Source organism: Eptatretus burgeri, chromosome 4 (assembly GCF_056783735.1).
Source record: "Eptatretus burgeri isolate ZD-2024b chromosome 4, Ebu_testis_v1, whole genome shotgun sequence".
NCBI classification, from domain to species: Eukaryota; Metazoa; Chordata; class Myxini; order Myxiniformes; family Myxinidae; genus Eptatretus; species Eptatretus burgeri.
This window is the reverse complement of record NC_140964.1, coordinates 133,531,120-133,548,148: the sequence shown is the minus strand read 5'-3', so window position 1 is coordinate 133,548,148 and position 17,029 is coordinate 133,531,120. Positions and strand designations below refer to the sequence as shown.

Here is a 17,029-nt window from a genome sequence, read left to right as displayed (position 1 = left end):
AAAATCCGAAAAATATTTTTTCTTCGAAAATCAAAAATCTGCTTCCACACTTTTATGCGCACTATAATCAACCTCTGTCAAAAATTTTCAGCCCGATCCGTCAAAAACTGTATGACTCGTATGCAATTGTATTACTATATGCTTTCACCCCAACGTTCGCGTTGGGATTCCCTAACGTCGGGTTCGGGAATCGAACACAAATGATGAATGGACAGTTGCTCGTCGTGTTCCTATATGGAACAACGAACGGCAAAAATGCCATCTGATGTGTTCTCTTATCTACATATTTCAAATTCGCCTAAGTCTCGCGACCACTCATGTTGCCTACCGGCTTGTTGTTGATATTATTGGTATTATGATATGGTTTGTTACAATGTTATCATTATATTTATTTTCTAAATAAGAATACCATATCACGGAAGGACGTATTAAGCTGCTCCATGCACCTTAACATGGTGAAAGACGTGGGAATTATTCCGGGTTCTTTGTCGTCAATTAGCCCAGTCGACACTCAGGAGGTCATGACGATCGTTTTGGTGTGCCACATTCCACATCACAACGCTCCAGTAGAACTCCACAAAAAGCATGCCACGCACACACGCACACACGCACACGCGCACACACACCTCATCCATTTATAGTGGAAACACTATGTTTTAAGATGGTTCTTCTTGTTCATTTTTTGATTGATGGATGGGTGGAACGAAATAAGTCAAATATTGAAACGGCGTCGCCGCTTAAAAATAATACTTTTGTTTTACCAGTTTGAAGCAAAAGTTCCATCACATTTGTCTTCCTAATTAAACATGTGGCAGGACCCGAGGGAGGAATTTCACTCCAGTGCGAATGATGATGAAATCACTGTGATGGTGAATGTTGATATTTAGGGTTTTTTTAAAAACTATTGTTTTACCTTCACCCACAGATCGAGTACATGAGTCAGTACAAGTGTGTGAGCCCAGAATCGAGCATGCACTTGTTGAGCGAAGGCCATCTTTTACTTCGAGTTGCTCTGTGGAGGGACAATCGTCCATTATCTTCCTCGTCCGACTCTCGCTCAGACGACGCTGACCTCTCGGCGGCCTTTCGTGACAGCTGCGCTCACTTTGGAGACCTTTACTGCCGGTATAACTCCCTTGTTGAAACTGCTGTGAGCCCTTGTCATGAAGCCAAAGTAATGTCACGTTGTCAAATTTTTCAGCCACGGTGTGGAGGATTGGTACCTCGCTTTACCCTACTACAAGATGGCGGGCTTGCACATCGCAGACATTCTGACCAGAAATGAGTCTTCGCTGCAGGGCGACGAGCTAACCAGCCTGGTTCTCAGGAAAGGCCTTCTGCACTGCCTGTATCATTTCACCCTGCAGGAATCGTCGACTGACGGCCTGCAACAAGTATGTAACCATCGTGTCGCGGGACTTCACACTCTCATTAACAACGTGATTTACACGCTCAACAATTTACTTCCTTTCTCGTACAGTGGGACCAGAAGTTATTGCCAATGATTAAGCTTCCATCTGCCATGGCTATGCTCTGCACAACAATGTAAATTGGTAAGGTAAGGACATCAAGGGGGTGGGGAGGTGGGGGGCGGTGATTGAGGATGGTGGCGGGAGGCTTGTGACACAAAGAGCGGCAGTATTGACGGTGTGCGAAGGATATTTCAAAGAGCTGTTGAACTCGGAAAGAAGCAACGGCGAGCTGGAGCTCCCGTGTTATGTCGAGGGGACAGTGGAGTTGGTGGAGATCCCAGAGGATGAAGACTGAAAGAGCGTCAGGCATTGATGAGGTGTGTGCAGAGATGACTTGCAGCGGAAGGAGTCGGAGTCATTTGGACGAAGAGGCTGTTGAATATTTGGATGAGAGAGGGTTCAATTCCGCACTGTCGGAGGATGGGGTTAATTGTGCTGACATGGAAGGGGAAAGGCGATGTTCAGGAGCATTACTCTCTGAAGTCATGTAATGAAGGTGCTGGACAGGATTCTGGATGGGAGGACAAGAAAGAGTGTGCAGATGAAGATCGGAGAAGAGCAGCAGGGATTTCGAAAGGGTATGGAGATGACAGATAGAATGTCCGTGCTGAGACAGCTGGTGGAGAAGAGGTTGGAGGTGCAAGATGAGATGGCATTGGGATTTGTGTACCTGGAGAAGGCCTTCGGCACTGTCCCGAGAGAGATGGTGATGGAGAAACAGATATGGATTGGAGTGCTGGAAGCAAACGTTAGGGCACCGTCACACCTTGACGTTTTAGCCAGCAATGGCAACGTATAAAAATGTATGTAAAACGTTGGCGTACGCTGAAATTTTGATGTTTTTTTTTTAAGTTTTTGGCGTATTCATAACGTGTTGGTCGTTTGCATAACATATTAGTAACGGGCACAGAACGTTTCGTTGTGTTATACATAACTTTTACCAACGAATGCTTACCTTGTGATCGGCGTTCAAAACCTAAGACAAACAATAGTTCAACTTACCCTTTGCGCGCTTTATGTATCGCCGGCGAACTCGTGGCGTAGCCAGTTAAGAACTTGCCGGACGCCAATTCCAGCATATGCCATTCTATGAAAAATGTGTTTACAACTATAGGCACACGTCAAATACGCTACAGGTAAGTTGTGTATACGTTAAGAGTATGCTGGAAATCATTGAAGTACGCTGGAATATTACCTAGTCCGTTTGATACGTCGTGAAATTTCAAGCATGCTGAACATTTTAAGACGTACTCGATGTAAGGCTCACACGTTTCGCATGCGTTGGCATCTGTTCCGAGCACGTTCCGCTATCGTGTAAACACGGCGAACACACGTTACTTGTAGGTTACTCATAAGTCGAAGCACATCAAGGTAATGGCCAACATACTTGAAACCAAATTTCTCACCGATGAGTAACGTGCTTTGAACAAATGAGTAGCGTCAGCTTAGCCTATGTTTAACGTGCTTGGAAACTATGAGTAACGTGCATTGAAACGATGTATAACTGGCCTTGAACCAATGACTGGCGTGCTATGAACGTAAGAGTAACGTGCGTTTAACCTATGAGTAACATGTTTTGAACCTAAGTAAAACGTGCTTCTAACCTTTGAGTAACATGCTATGAACCTATTTGTAACGTATGTAAAACGCACATTGTCGTATGTAGACGAATTAGATTGACGGCTTCCGGACGACCACAGAACTTACTGAAAGTGTTTCTAACTTACATCTACCATGTACTGGCGTATTGGCAGCGTTTAGGGGAATTGGTATATACAAATGGGCTTCACAATAAAAACCCATCATTGTTCCAGACTCCATGGTGAGTAGATGTGAACGCCGGTAGTATCAATAGTAGCAGTACTATTACTAGTAGTAGGTGTGTGTGACAGTAATAATAGTAGTAGTAGGAGTAGTGGTAGTAGCTGTATGTCTATGTCAGTAGTAGTATGTGAGCGTGATGTGGAGGCTGTGGGGGATGATGGATCCTCGTTGCGTCAATGAATAGGAGAATACTTTGCACCATTGTTCGATGTTCTGAAACGACTAATTTTTTTTCCTCATTCCGAAGATGAAATGTTTCTTTGTTTTACTATCGAAATTATTAAAAAAGACTTTGACAAACGCATAATATACTAGTAATGAACACAGAACGCTTCGATAACTTCTAGATTAGTTATACCAACGATTGCTTATCGTGTTTAGGCGTCCACAACCTATGCCCAACGATAGTCTAGCATATGCATAACGTGTGAGCGCATCGTTTACGATTACGTGACCTTTGCTATCCATTGACTGCCACTAAACTATTTTAATAAACGGCTGTCACTCGCCCATTGTTTTTTGACGCTGGTGCAAGGCAATTCAAATCGTTTCCATTGAACGAGTTAACTTGCTGTCACTCGCCTATTGTTTTTGGACGCTGGTGCTCGACATTTCAAATCGTTTCCATTGAACGAGTTAAATCGTTTCCACTGGACTATTGAAATGATTTCATAATAATGCTTGGTTATCCTTGGACCCATTCTGGCTAGCAGCTCGTCGAACATCGCTGGGGGCATTCGCAGGAAGTTGGTGAAGGATTCTTGGTCCTCGTTCCGGAGTTCCACCATGAGCTGGTCATATATGCCGAAATGGCGTCGCCTCCCGATCCATGGTCTCACCCAGTTCCTTCTCCTCCGTTCACGTCTTCTTCTCCCGGCTCTATTGGCACGCAACTGGTGCAGTGTCAACTCGATGAGGTCATGTTGATGTTCGAGGACAGGTAGGTATTGTCGTCTCAGCGTTGCCGTATCCTCCATCTCTCGGAATGACATGGACATGTACTCACCACGAAGTCTAAAAAAAAAAAGACGGGTTCCTCCTGCGAAGGCCCGCTTTATATACCAATTCCCTGAATCGCTGCGGATACGTCATTCTACGTCAGCTGTTTGTTAGAAACGTGTTCAGTAAGTTCTGTGGTCGTCTTGAAGACGTCAAATACGTCTACATACGTATTTGTTCATCGGACATGCTCTACAACTAATTCCCAAGCACGTTACTCGTAGATTATAAATAAGTCACGGGTTCCCTAAACATTACTTTGATGTGTTTCGATGTATGAGAAACTTTCTAGTAGCGCGTTGCGAGCTGTGAACAACGTTCGTGTAGCGTGCTTATAAAACGTTACCTATAGCTTATGAATAAGTTTCGGGTATGCAAATGTTACCTCAACGTGTTTCCACATATGAGTAACATATAAATAACGTGTGTCAACGATCGCATCACGTGCCTCAACCTTATGGCCAGCGGAGCGGAACGTGTGAGCCAAACGCCGAGTACGTCGTAAAATTTTAAGCATACGAAAAGTTGAGAAAAACCACAAAGTTCAACGATTAAAGCCAGCGTACAACGACTTATGGCAGTGTTTTTCAGCGTGCTCTTAACGTATACAAAACCTACCCATAACGTATTAGACGTGTGCCAGCGTATTCGGCAAATTTTTCATAAATCGGCATAGGTTGGCTAAATCGTCAAGGTGTGACAGCCCCTTTAGGTTGGTGGACGGGGATGTACAAGGGAATGAAGGGAAGAGTTTTGGTTGGTCCTGGAATATCTGAGGCGTTCAGCGTGAACATTGGTTTGAGGCAGGGAAGCACTTTCAGTCCACTCATGTTTTTTTTTTTCATTCTGATGGAGCTGGTTAGCAGGAAGTTGAGCTTGAGGGGTCGTGTGGGGATGATTCTCCATGCAGACGATCTGGCTGTTGCGGTGGAGAGTGGGCCGGAGATGCAGGAAGTACTTTGTGAGGGGAAGGATGGATTTGGGAAACATGGGCTGAAGATGATCACGGAGAAGACCGAGGTAATGTGAGTCGGGCAGCTGAGAAAATAAATTGACCTCAGGTTAGAGGGGAAGGAGATCAGACGGGGAAAGAGGTTTGATCATCCAAGAGGAACAGTGACCAGGGATGGTAAGTCTGAGGCAGAGGTGCAAAGGAGGATTCAGGTAGACGAGGGTGGAGGGAGGAATGGCAGACAGAAAGATATCAATTGAATTGAAAGGGAGGGTTCTTGTATATTTATTCGTATGCAGACTGTGGCTGTTTGGTCGCATCGTTTTCTGGCGGCACGGCTGTGCTGCTGATGAAACGCCCCCTGTTACCAGTAAGCTGGTCCTCATTTCACCGACCTCGGAAGGATGACGGGCTGAGTCCACCTGTCTGGTCTTCATTTAATGTTTGACACGGGCTTGAACTCAAGACCTTAGGATCTTAAGCCAGCCACCTTAACCGTTAAGCCAACACTAGGCTTGGGAAGGTTCTGATGTCATGTGTAATGCCGGCCGACCTTTACAGTCTCGAAACGGTTGCACTGACAGAGAGACAACAACAGACACTGAAATTTTGTGAGGATTGCAGGAGTGAAGAGGGTCCACAGGAGGAGGATGGATGAACTGAGGGATGGAGATGAGTGTGCAGATGAGCTTTTCAGGAAGGTTGGTGAAATGCCGGCTGAGATGGGCTTGACACTTGGTGTGCATGTGGGAAGAGAGAATGGCAAAGAGAGCGGATAGGTCGAGGGAGCAAGGGAGGAGGAAATGAGCTTGGTAGACTGCGGTTGAGATGGGAGGATTGTTTGGGTTAGTATGGTACCAAATGGTAGGGGTGGTTAGAGAGTGGAGGGAGTTGCATGAGGACAGAGGGAGGTGGAGGAGTATCGTGGTCAAGGCAGGGCAAAGCTTTGTGTCATCAGACCTCACCCCCCCCCCTTATTTGGGGAAGAAGAGAAGGAAAAGACGATTTCAAAAGTTTGTCGACGAGTTACGAGAAAAACTTTGTGGACAAGTTGGGAAGGTGGCGAGAACAAGCCGATTGGATTTTGTTCCGTGACCGGATGCAGATCTGGCCTGTCGGTGGGATACCAAACGTCATCTATTCATCCTGGCGGAGGTTTGTGTTCCATCAATAGTTATTCCAGTTGGAGTATAATGTGGGAGTGTATGGGGGGAAAAAAAAACATTTGTTTTGGGATCTGGTCCAATAAATTTGTGTATCATGGACAAAGGTGAAGTCAGAAGAAAAAGTGCAAGGAAGTTGATTGTGGACATATTTGGACATAAAAATCCCAGTGTCCACTCTGTTGATATCACGAAAAGTCGAAGTAATTAGTCTGAAGAACAAACGTGCAGTGTGGTGTCGAGGGTGTGAGGAGGTACAGATCCTTAAATGGGATTTTCTTTCAATAACAATGGTTGAACGATGCTCCTTGTTACTGCTGCGTCTCCAAATGATAATTCAACAGGTAAGGTATGGTAAGGTAAGGCTCGGTGGTTTTGGATTGGGGACATTTTGGAGATCATGGTTTTGGATTGGGGACAATCTGATATGGTGGTGAACGGCTGTCTTGAAGACCTGGAGTGGAGAATGAGATTGAATATGATGTGGAAGTTGGTTCCACCGGTGGAAAGAATGAGTGGAGGTGAGCAGTGATCCTAGATTTAGGTATTTTCACCATAATTGGGTTGATGGTGGACCATGTGAGCCCTGCAGAGACCCATAAGGGGGGGGGGGGGACAAAGCACTGAAAGAGCAGAGGTTGCAAGACCAGAAAGAGGAGGCGGTATAAGACAGAGACCACCGACCGGTCTGCGACGGAAAAGTGAGAGGTTCAAGCTGAGCAAGATGTGGCAGGGGAGCCAGCCCAGAGGGAAGAGCAGTACTCTATCAAGCTGAGGATGAAGGCCTTGTGGAGTTCAGGTGTGCCAAGGATGGACTCTGTACGACGGAGGATGCCCAGTCGGCGGCTGACTTTGGAGGCCAATTTTGAAATGTGGTTTGCTCAACAAAGATCTTGATTTTATAGAGAGTCAGAGATCATTGATGAAGATCAGGAATAGGACTGGGTCCAGAACATTGCCTTGGGGCACTGCAGCGTTGACAGGGAGAGGAGATGAAATTGGTCCGTTGAGAGCCACACCTTGTCTGAGAGTAGAGAAAGTAAGTAAGCTAAAGCCACGTGTGGGGTTGGTCTTGGTTTCCATAGGCAGAGAGTTTGGAGAGTAAGGCAGGATGCCAGACGATCAAAAGCACGACATATGTCCAGAGACAATGCCCTGATCTAATGTCTGACATTGAGGGCCTCCATCCATTGTTGAGTGGGTATAAGCACCATGTCCAAGACAAAGAAATAACAGACAAACAAACAGACAGGGGTGAAAACATAATGTCTGTCCACCTTCGGTCACGGAGGTAAGAACTACCACAACCACGATGACTGCAGCAACAACAATAACTACGTGTTGTAAAAGATCCTTTTTCCTTTAATTTTCACCCGTAGATGTGGAATAACGCAAGTGGTTTAACCACTCATTCCTGCCTGAGGGAGGGGGCACCAACACTATTTTGCTTCCGCAGGGAGCAGGTATTACGAGTGTCTCAAAATACAGCATCAACCAGGCAACATGTTGAAATCTTTTCAAATCATACCTGGAGTTGAACTTTGCCGTTACTGTTGTACCCTGACATTCGCGGGGGGATATGTTCCTGAAAAATGCCAAGGATGTCGAATCCGCGAATGTCCGGGCTTGTTTGAATGGGAATAAGGGACGTCGGTTCCTGGCTGTTTGTGATTCATAAGGGAGAATCCAGAATCCCATGAAAAACCTCGAATACCTGAAGCACAGGGCCGCGAATGTAGAAGCAGGTCACATTTTATGAACCACGAATAGGGGAGGGTGGGGGGGGGTGGGAGTTCCACGAAAAGCAGAACTGCAAATGTCAGGGTCCGACGGTATTTTAAACGATACCCTGCGGTCCTCTGAATACCATGTTGAACTGTACAGATAATGAGTGTTTTCATTGTTCTACCGTGCATTGTATGTACAGCGCAAATATCCATGTGTTTTTATTTTGCTTTTATTTGCAGGATATGGCAGATTTCATTCTGTCACTGTTTGAGAACAGCCAGCCGAGCGCCCTTGTGGCATTGACGGCCTGCCCGGCCATGGTTCAGGCCTCGCCTGACAAAGTGTGCCGTCTGCTGGAGTCGCTTTGGGATGACAGCAAAGTTGACAAAGCTGACGCCGATGCAGGGAAAGGCCTGGACGCTTTGAGTTGCGGATTAAAAATTCCGGGATTTTTTTTTAACGATCATTTGAGGGATCGCGGAGAAAGTGGCGATTCACGGCGGTCATCGAAGGGGACAAAAGCACTCCTCAATTTGACTTTGACTTGCTGGAAATTGAAAGATATGACACTCGCTGGAGAAGAAGAAATCTTTCTGAACCTGGACCAGGTAAGGCATGTTCCCTTTTCTCACAAAACATCGGTTTGTTATAGTATCCCGTGTTATTATCTTGTTTCTTTGCTTTGACATTCTGTCTTTCTTTCGATATGTACCTCTTGGATTCACCAGACTCTGCATATCATGTTGTTGTTCGTCTTTCGGCTGCTCCCGTTAGGGGTCGCCACAGCGGATCATCCGTTATGATCCGCATAGTGATTTGGCACATGTTTTACGCCGGATGCCCTTCCTGACGCAACCCTGGTCGCCTCTTATGACACAGGGATATGGATTGGGTTTCGCCATGATTCCGGGCTGCCCTACACCCTCTCATGGCGCAGCCCAGCCCAGCGCAGAGCACCCGTCCTCAAGCGATCCTCCAACCCAAACCTCTGAGTTGCCAGATTACAGGCGCACGCCACTACGCCCGGTCTCTGCATATCATATAATGGAATATTTAAGAAAAGGACCTTTTTGTTCTGTCGTCTTGCACAAGTTGATCAGCCGATCAGGTCCTTCAACATGGAAATGTACGATGCTTATCGCATTCGTATAAAAAATGTGAACAATTCGCTTAATCTGTAACGTTAATAGTTTGTTTTCAGGCTACGATGTTGAAATTGTCACATAAAACTTCTGATAAACTTTTTTGAAGTTTCTTATTTTTGATCCTCGAAACACCCGCATGACCCAAAATATTTTTGATTCAAAAAGGTGTGAACAGCAATTTCTTCATGCTCTGAGCGATTGAAGTTGTGCAAATTTTGGAGAAAGATTGAGTAACGACTTGGTGAGAAGTGAAACCTTTTCCTCCCTCCCTCCCAAATCCTCCCAAATCCACTCTCCCTCTGCCTCCCTCGGCTCCTGTCCTCTCCCTCTTTGAGATCTTTCCTTTGCACTTCCTATGTAGCATTTCAGGCTGGCAGGATAGCTTTTTGGAAAACACACTCGATTGAGTTGTCCAGCCTCGTTTAAATTTCATCTCAAACACAAACTGTCATCCTGCTGTTCTGGATGCCGGACGAGACAGCAATGTGTGCGCGTCATCTAATAGGAGAACGTTAAGTCGAAAGACCAGTCGGCCGGCACTGGTTGTTGTAGGACGTTTATGACCTCACGGTGTCTTTCCTCGAAGTGACCGTCGACCCCCTGAACAGATTACAAATTCCTGCCACGTTCAGTGCAATGTCAGGCCTGACAATCCGCTTCGTGAAAGGCTCGGACCAAAAACCTTCCCCGGCCGACCGCACGACAAGGTGGGAATGATTCGAGCGATGAACTAAGTAGTCGAGTCGTAGGAAACTTAATGTGTGGAGTTCTTCTTCATGGCGTTGACTTGTGTGATTCCTAAAGTGCAGCACCAAAGAGTATGTTGTTGCATATAAGCATAAAGCATGGAATTGTGCGTGAAATGTGGTTGTCGTACTTGTATTCCATTGATCTATCATCGAAAATGAATGTTCTCGATAATGTTGCTTTTACGTTTTTGGGGTTTTTTTTTTTTTCTGCATAAGATTCAGTTGCTCTGTGTCCCCACAACACGGCACAGAGGCAGTGCTCCGACCTTTGACGTGTTTGGCCTGCATTTGATTCCTGACCCGACTATGGTGCCGGAGTGGTGCTTCGCAGGAAGGACGTTGCATCACATGGTGCATCATCTCTTCGATCGGTGATGAACCGTGTGTTCCGTCTCCTGTAGAATTAGCGGGTGGACGTTAAAGACCCCACTGTGTGTTTTGAAGAAGAGCAGGCTCGTCGACACGGACATCCTTACCAATTCCCCGTCCTAACCTGCAGGGGGCACTGCATCAGCACATTGCTTGTGATTCCACAGAGATGATGCTCAATCCTGTTCTCCTCCTCCCTTAATATTCTCCTGTGGTCATACGATCTTGTAACCCTCGATGTCGTGTTTCTTCAAAGGATTTGCATCACCTATCCACCAGAAACCTTTCCTCTAATTGGACCAGGTGAAAGATCATGGCTAAAAAAAAAAAACAAAAAAAAAAACGACATCAGCAATCTCTTTCCAGATAAAGCCGTGGTGCGGCGCAGGTTCACTTGGAGTCGTGTGATCGATGGCAGTGATCTTCAGTATTTTTTAGAAGGGGGCCACTTTTGCCGATAAGACATCGGTGTGAGAGCCGCCACCACCTGGAAGACTCCATAATGGCTGCTATTAGGCCCTGCCTTCACATACTTTTTGTTGTTGTTGTTGTTGTTACTGGGCTGCAAGCATAATTGTTTACATACTGCCATCTACTGATGTAGTTGTGTTACTTTTACGCTTCGCATTGGAACACTCATTTGAACCCGTTGAGTCAATTTGATAGCATATTTGGCGCATTATGATCGGGGGTGTTTTCACATTTGTGTATTATCGGCCGCTCGTCAGGGGTCGCACTTGAGGCCATCAATGGCTCGCAGGCCGCGCAATGAAGAACAGGGGTCTGTGGTGTCACGGATCTAGCCGTCACTGTTTCTCTCCTCTTCACCCAAGAGTAGTCGTGAGGAAGTGCCGGCAGCCGACTCTGTGAGTGATTTGTTTCTTCGTTTGTTACTTGCAAAACCGAAGGTTTTCAGTCGATTTTGTTATTCTGTCTCTGTTTGTCTGAATGTCTGTCTGCCGCCTACAGGTCGCAATTTTAAACCGATCTTCACGAAACTTCACCACACGGTAGAGTTTGTTCAGAAGGAAGAAGCCTTTTGTTTTTGAGGTCAAAAGGTCAACATAGGCCAAAGGTCAACAACTTAGATGGGATTTCTAAAATCCTCAATTTTCATCCGATTGACTTGAAATTTGAAGACGAGTTGCGAATTTGGTCACTGAATTCAACCGCCAATTATTTTTGAGGTCAAATTTGTTTTATGGATTTTGCAAGTATCGTGCTCTGCACGACGTCTTCTTGTTCTTGCTTATTCGTTTGATTGTCTCCAAGGTTCAAAGCATCATGTAGTTAGTTAAACATTTGTTTGAAGTGTCCATCGGCAGAGTCTCTGATCAATTGATGAAGCGATCGCATTCTCGCACCCGACTCGCACCTTTTCAGCTGCCTGGGCCTGGCTTTCAATGATGCATGGCACGTCACACGACTCTTCTTTGGTAGCTTGTACCTGTTATGGACCTCTGGTAGCTTATACCTGTTGCAGTGTTGCTGTGTTTGAGCCTGGGGAGTAACTGCTGAAATCTATCTGTCTGGTTTCTTCCTGGCATCTTTTTGTTTCTTTCACATTTCTTTCTATTTTTTTCACATTTCTCAGTATTCATTCTAATTCTTGCTTTTTATTTTATTTTTTGTTTATCTCTCTTACTCTCTCTCTCTCTCTCTCTCTTTCTTTATCTATCTCTCGAAGGATAATACAATAGGTCGGTGCAATTGGTGGCCGTAAGCTTCAACTTGTATGGTACTTGCACCTTGTTGCGACAAATGTAACAGATATCCTCATTTATATTTAAAAGGAGAAGCATCTGTCCATCCATGTGTGTGCGTCACGCTTTATTCTCAAGGGTCCGGCTGTCATATAATAACAAATAACGGAACCATTGGATATAAAGTAATCGATTTACTTGGCTGGAAAGCTAATAATCCATTTATTATTCAAGATGTGAAAGGCCTCACTGTATCATTTGCGAAGAGTATGCGAGTTATTGCCGGCACCATGAACGAATTACAAATTCCTGCCACAACGACTTCTGAGAAGGCAATGGCAAACGCAAACGACCCTGTATACCCCTTACTGAGGAACCTGCCTCACTGGACTTATGCTTTTTGGAGATATATATATATATATATATATATATATATATATATATATATATATATATATATATATATATATATATATATATCGATAGATAGATAGATGTGTGAACCTTACAGAATCGAGATCAGCTTGGCCAGTCCACGGTCAGGTCACGGGCACAAAATACATCCCCCGCCCCCTCCCCACAAAGGTAGCGAGACTATTTGTAATTTTTTATGTTGTCTGTGCATGAGGAATAGCACAATCGTTTTAACCACTGATCCCTGCTCGAGGGAAAACCGGAGTAAACGAATTTTATCATTCACATCATTTCCATCTTACAAACACCAAAAAAACAAGTTTTATTCCCCAATCATAAAATTATTTATTGTTTTTGACTCCTGTTCATAAATTTTTTTTTTTTTTTTTTTTTTTTTAAACAAACTCATTTAAGGTCATGATCCAGTTCGAGGTATTTTAACATTTTCACCCAAACTTGACAAATGTTTCGCCGATCAGAATGAAATTGCCCTCTGGATGGCCGAGAACAAGGCGCATTTACACTTAATTTACATCATACTCCACCGGGTTAAAGGTCAAGCTCTAACGACAGTCTGATTTTTTTTTTTTTTTTTAAACGGTTTAAAAAAAAAAAATAACAAGCTCAAATGAGCTGAGATCCTCGTCCTCTTAATGATGACGTCATAAAAACGAATATGACGTCATTGTGATGTATCAAGTTTGCGATAAATTATCTGTGCTAATGCCCAGCTTGATTCCCGCAAACAAAATTCAAACAGCTTACCTAGTTTCGGAGATAATGGAATCGGCGATTTCCATTAGCGGCGATATTATGACGTCAACTTTTTTTCTAGGAATAATTTCCAAAATCGGAGATGGTTACCGCCTGCGTGTGGGCTTTCTGCATATACATGGCAAGTTTCACGAAGATCCGTTGAAAACTCTGGGTTGTGAAACAAAAAAATGTCAAAAATAGGAATGACGTCATAAAAATTGACATGACGTCATAGCGATGTATCATATGTGCGGTAATTCATCTCTACTTATGCCCTCTTTGATTCCCGCCAACAGAATTCAAAAAGCTTGCCTAGTATCGGAGATAATGTTTTAGGCGATTTCCATTCGCGGAGATATTTTGACATCGTAACTTTTTTTCTGGGAGGAATTTTCAAAATCGGAGATCGTTACTGTCTGCGCAGGGAATTTTTACATATATATACGCCAAGTTTCAGGAAGTTTCGATGAAAACTGTAGGCTGTGAAACAAACAAGTCCACAAGAACAACAACGTGAGCTTCCATTAGCGGCGATATTATGACGTCAACTTTTTTTTCGAGGAAGAATTTCCAAAATCGGAGATGGTTACTGACTGCGCGTGGGCTTTCTGCATATCCATGACAAGTTTCACGAAGATCCGATGAAAACTCTGGGTTGTGAAACAAAAAAAATGTCAAAAAGTAGAAATGACGTCATAAAAATTGATATGACGTCATGGTGATGTATCATCCGTGCGATAATTTAATTAGAGATCCTCCACGAGGATCTAAAAATTGTTTTTTGTTATCGCTCAATTTTGCTGACGATGTTCTTCCATCATTATAGCGGAGCTGCACTGAAGTTGTCAATCTGATATTTGATTCGTGCTCTTGAAATACTTTTTTTCAGATTTTGACTTGATTAACAAAAAACACCTTTTTTGATCATAACTTGAATAATTTTCGTCCGATGTTCATGTTGTTGCGTTTTATAGGGACATTGCAGATGGGGACACATTTTATTAATTTACACTCTATGCTTAAATGTTGAAGGTCAAGGTCATATGGCGGTAGGAAAAAAAAAAATGCAATCGTTGGATTGCGCTCCAAGGTCAGGCCGGGGGAGGCTTTCCCTTGGCGATCGCTTTGTGATTGCATATATGGAATTATTTTTTGTTTTATTTATTTACTTTGTCCTTTAAAAAAGAAAAACTAAATCGGTCAAAATGGTTGGAATAATAAAATAACATGAGTATGCAGCTATAATATATGCAATCTCACAACCCATGGGTGTTTCGTCGACTTCCAGGCTGTCCATGTGTGTGTTATCCATGTTTTTCAACATCGGTCAGGATAACGGATCTGTTTTATTGAAACAACTCATGATGAACAGTATATGTACGTCCTTGGTCGTCTTTCTTGTCGCCTCTTACCTCCAGTGGCTTTTTGGCTTGTTTTGGGATGACTTGCAGAAAAAAGAAAAAAAAAAAAAAAAAAAAAGGAATGGGTTTACTTATTTATTTCAGAGGAATTGCCCAGAAAGAATCTGTTGCTCGTTTAACCCTTCACGAATTAAACACCGTCAAGGCCTTGAAAATAAAATAATCATATCTGGACGCAATGACAGTTTGGGATCGACGTCATGACCACAGAGCCTGGGATTGACCACAAAGCATGTACTTTTAGTGTCCTCTCCTACCAGGTTGTGGGAGTTTCACCTGGTTCCTGCTTCGTCATGTGCTTTGAGATGTTAATGGCATTCTGTGGATATGGGGACAAACAATTGCATGTGGAGACATTTCTTAACACGGTGACTGACTTTTAATCGAGCAACTAATTATAACAGCTAATGCTCTGCAATCACTTCCTCACAGGAACAAATCATTCAAGGAATTTTGGAGGAACCAAGGCTACTGAGCTGCCATACCAATCTTGGCCATTACTTGGCCATACACTTCCCAAAACTCCTGGTTCGCTGTCTTGTGGAATTGCATGAGAAGGGCTCAATTAACTGTGATGTAGCCAAAGATATACTCCAGGTGAGTTCTGATTCAGCAGGTAATTTACAGAACCTCAAGTGACTTTCCTATCATGTGTAGACGCGTACGTGGATATATCGGATGAAAACACCAAATTGTTTCCCATTTTTCACATTGACATCCCCCTCCCTCTCGCTTACCACAAGGAATCAAAAACTTGGCTCATTGCATGTGCGTATATACACATTATATATACTCGCCGAGTACCCGCCCTGTGGGCGATCTTGGTTCAAGCATGCAACACGTTCTTCTGACGCATAGCTTTATTTGGGCGGTGTTTCGGCAACTCACAGCACTATGTAGGTGAACGAAACGAAACTGCTTATAATTCAAAACACCTCGCTGCACTGGAAAACGTGGGGACAGGAACACTGCACTGTAAATTGTGGAGATGTGTAATACCCTCCACCACCTGGAGGTGGTGATGCAGGATACACATTTACATCGATAATTTGTGTCCCTCCCCTTCCCCTCCCCCACCCCCACAAGATCACCGGCAAAGATATAAACATCCCTATACATTAATTGGGATCATGCCGATCCTCTGTTGTTAGTCTGGATGTGCGAGCGGCCACGTAACTCGAATCGCGGCACGTCGCCCACCGGACGGACAATTCTGTCGTGACCCTCTCGGACTAACGCCGGGAACTAGTCACAGGTGGGCCTTTCGGCCTCATCACGATCGTGCCAATCCGCCCCCCGCGTGGGATAGGGTTGTTCGCCAAATTCGACCTACCTAAGTACCCACACGGAGGGTAGACCGGGCGATCGCACCTCGCCGCAGGTCGACTCCGGACTCGGGCCACTTTAAGCGACCCGTTCCGTACTATCGGGATAACCGAGCGGTGTTCTGGTGAAGTGAAGTGAAATCTCCCTTTACGTGAAGTAAGATGGAGATTCAATTAAAGAAAAGACGAAGCGAAACGGGAAAAACAGTTCAACATGAGGCACATTTATTCCGCGGCACACGGATAGCACACATATACAATTACAACAATTACGCACCAAAAGCAATTGCAAAAGAAGAAACGCAACAATGCAGATCTACTACCGACTACGCGAGCACACGGCAACACTTACACAGTTTTACTTTACAGACGTCGCCGACAACACATATACTCAAAAGCAAAAGAAAAGGGCCACCCTCAACGACAAGGGGGCAGACGGGGCTGTGGGCGCGAGACCGGGTGGAGCCTACCCGTCTTGTGATGAGCCGCAAATGCCGCGGCGGTGCCCCAACTCGTGCTCCTCCGCGGGTTTCGTTGGCACTGCTTGGAATGGGGTAGGAACGGGGCCCCCTTTCTGCACTATCTCAGCGTGGGGGGGGGGCGGGGTAAACAGGGGGGAATTGTTGATGCTCTGGGGAAAGAGGATAGCTGGCTTGCTTGGGTCCCGCGACAAGCGACTCCACTGCGACCTCGACCGCGCTCCCGGCTTCCCCTCTCTGCAGCTCCCCGACAGACTCCGAACCCCGACAGACTGACTCTCCTCCAGACCCGTCTTGACTGCTGCTGCCACACTCCACCGCCGCCACACCTCTCCAACTCGCCCGAGCCCAAAAACTCCCGCTGCCACACTCTGCTGCCGCCACACCTCTCCAACTCGCCCGAGCCCAAAAACTCCCGCTGCCACACTCTGCCGCCGCCACACCTCTCCAACTCGCCCGAGCCCAAAAACTCCCCTTGCCACACTCTGCCGCCGCCACACCTCTCCAACTCGCCCGAGCCCAAAAACTCC

At 45.1% G+C, this 17,029-nt stretch overlaps 1 protein-coding gene and 1 pseudogene across 10 annotated transcripts in view; one reads left to right on the top strand and one right to left on the bottom strand.

The window, feature by feature from the left end:
* The window catches only part of HPS3 (HPS3 biogenesis of lysosomal organelles complex 2 subunit 1), a 120,308-nt gene that overhangs the window by 59,824 nt on the left and 43,455 nt on the right, over positions 1-17,029 (top strand). For 8 of the 10 annotated variants that reach the window (XR_015056805.1, XR_015056804.1, XM_085876254.1 and 5 more), the window contains 5 exons: positions 926-1,125; positions 1,202-1,394; positions 7,790-7,873; positions 8,378-8,746; positions 15,128-15,292. Coding sequence is in view for 8 of the 10 variants with exons in the window: in XM_085876254.1 (XP_085732380.1) it covers positions 926-1,125; positions 1,202-1,394; positions 7,790-7,873; positions 8,378-8,746; positions 15,128-15,292 (1,011 nt within the window). In the remaining 2 variants the exon portion in view is untranslated. The remainder of the gene's footprint in view (positions 1-925; positions 1,126-1,201; positions 1,395-7,789; positions 7,874-8,377; positions 8,747-15,127; positions 15,293-17,029) is intronic. The other 2 variants (XM_085876250.1, XM_085876253.1) reach the window with 1 other exon arrangement.
* Positions 9,021-9,166, bottom strand: LOC147029160 (signal recognition particle RNA; annotated as a pseudogene).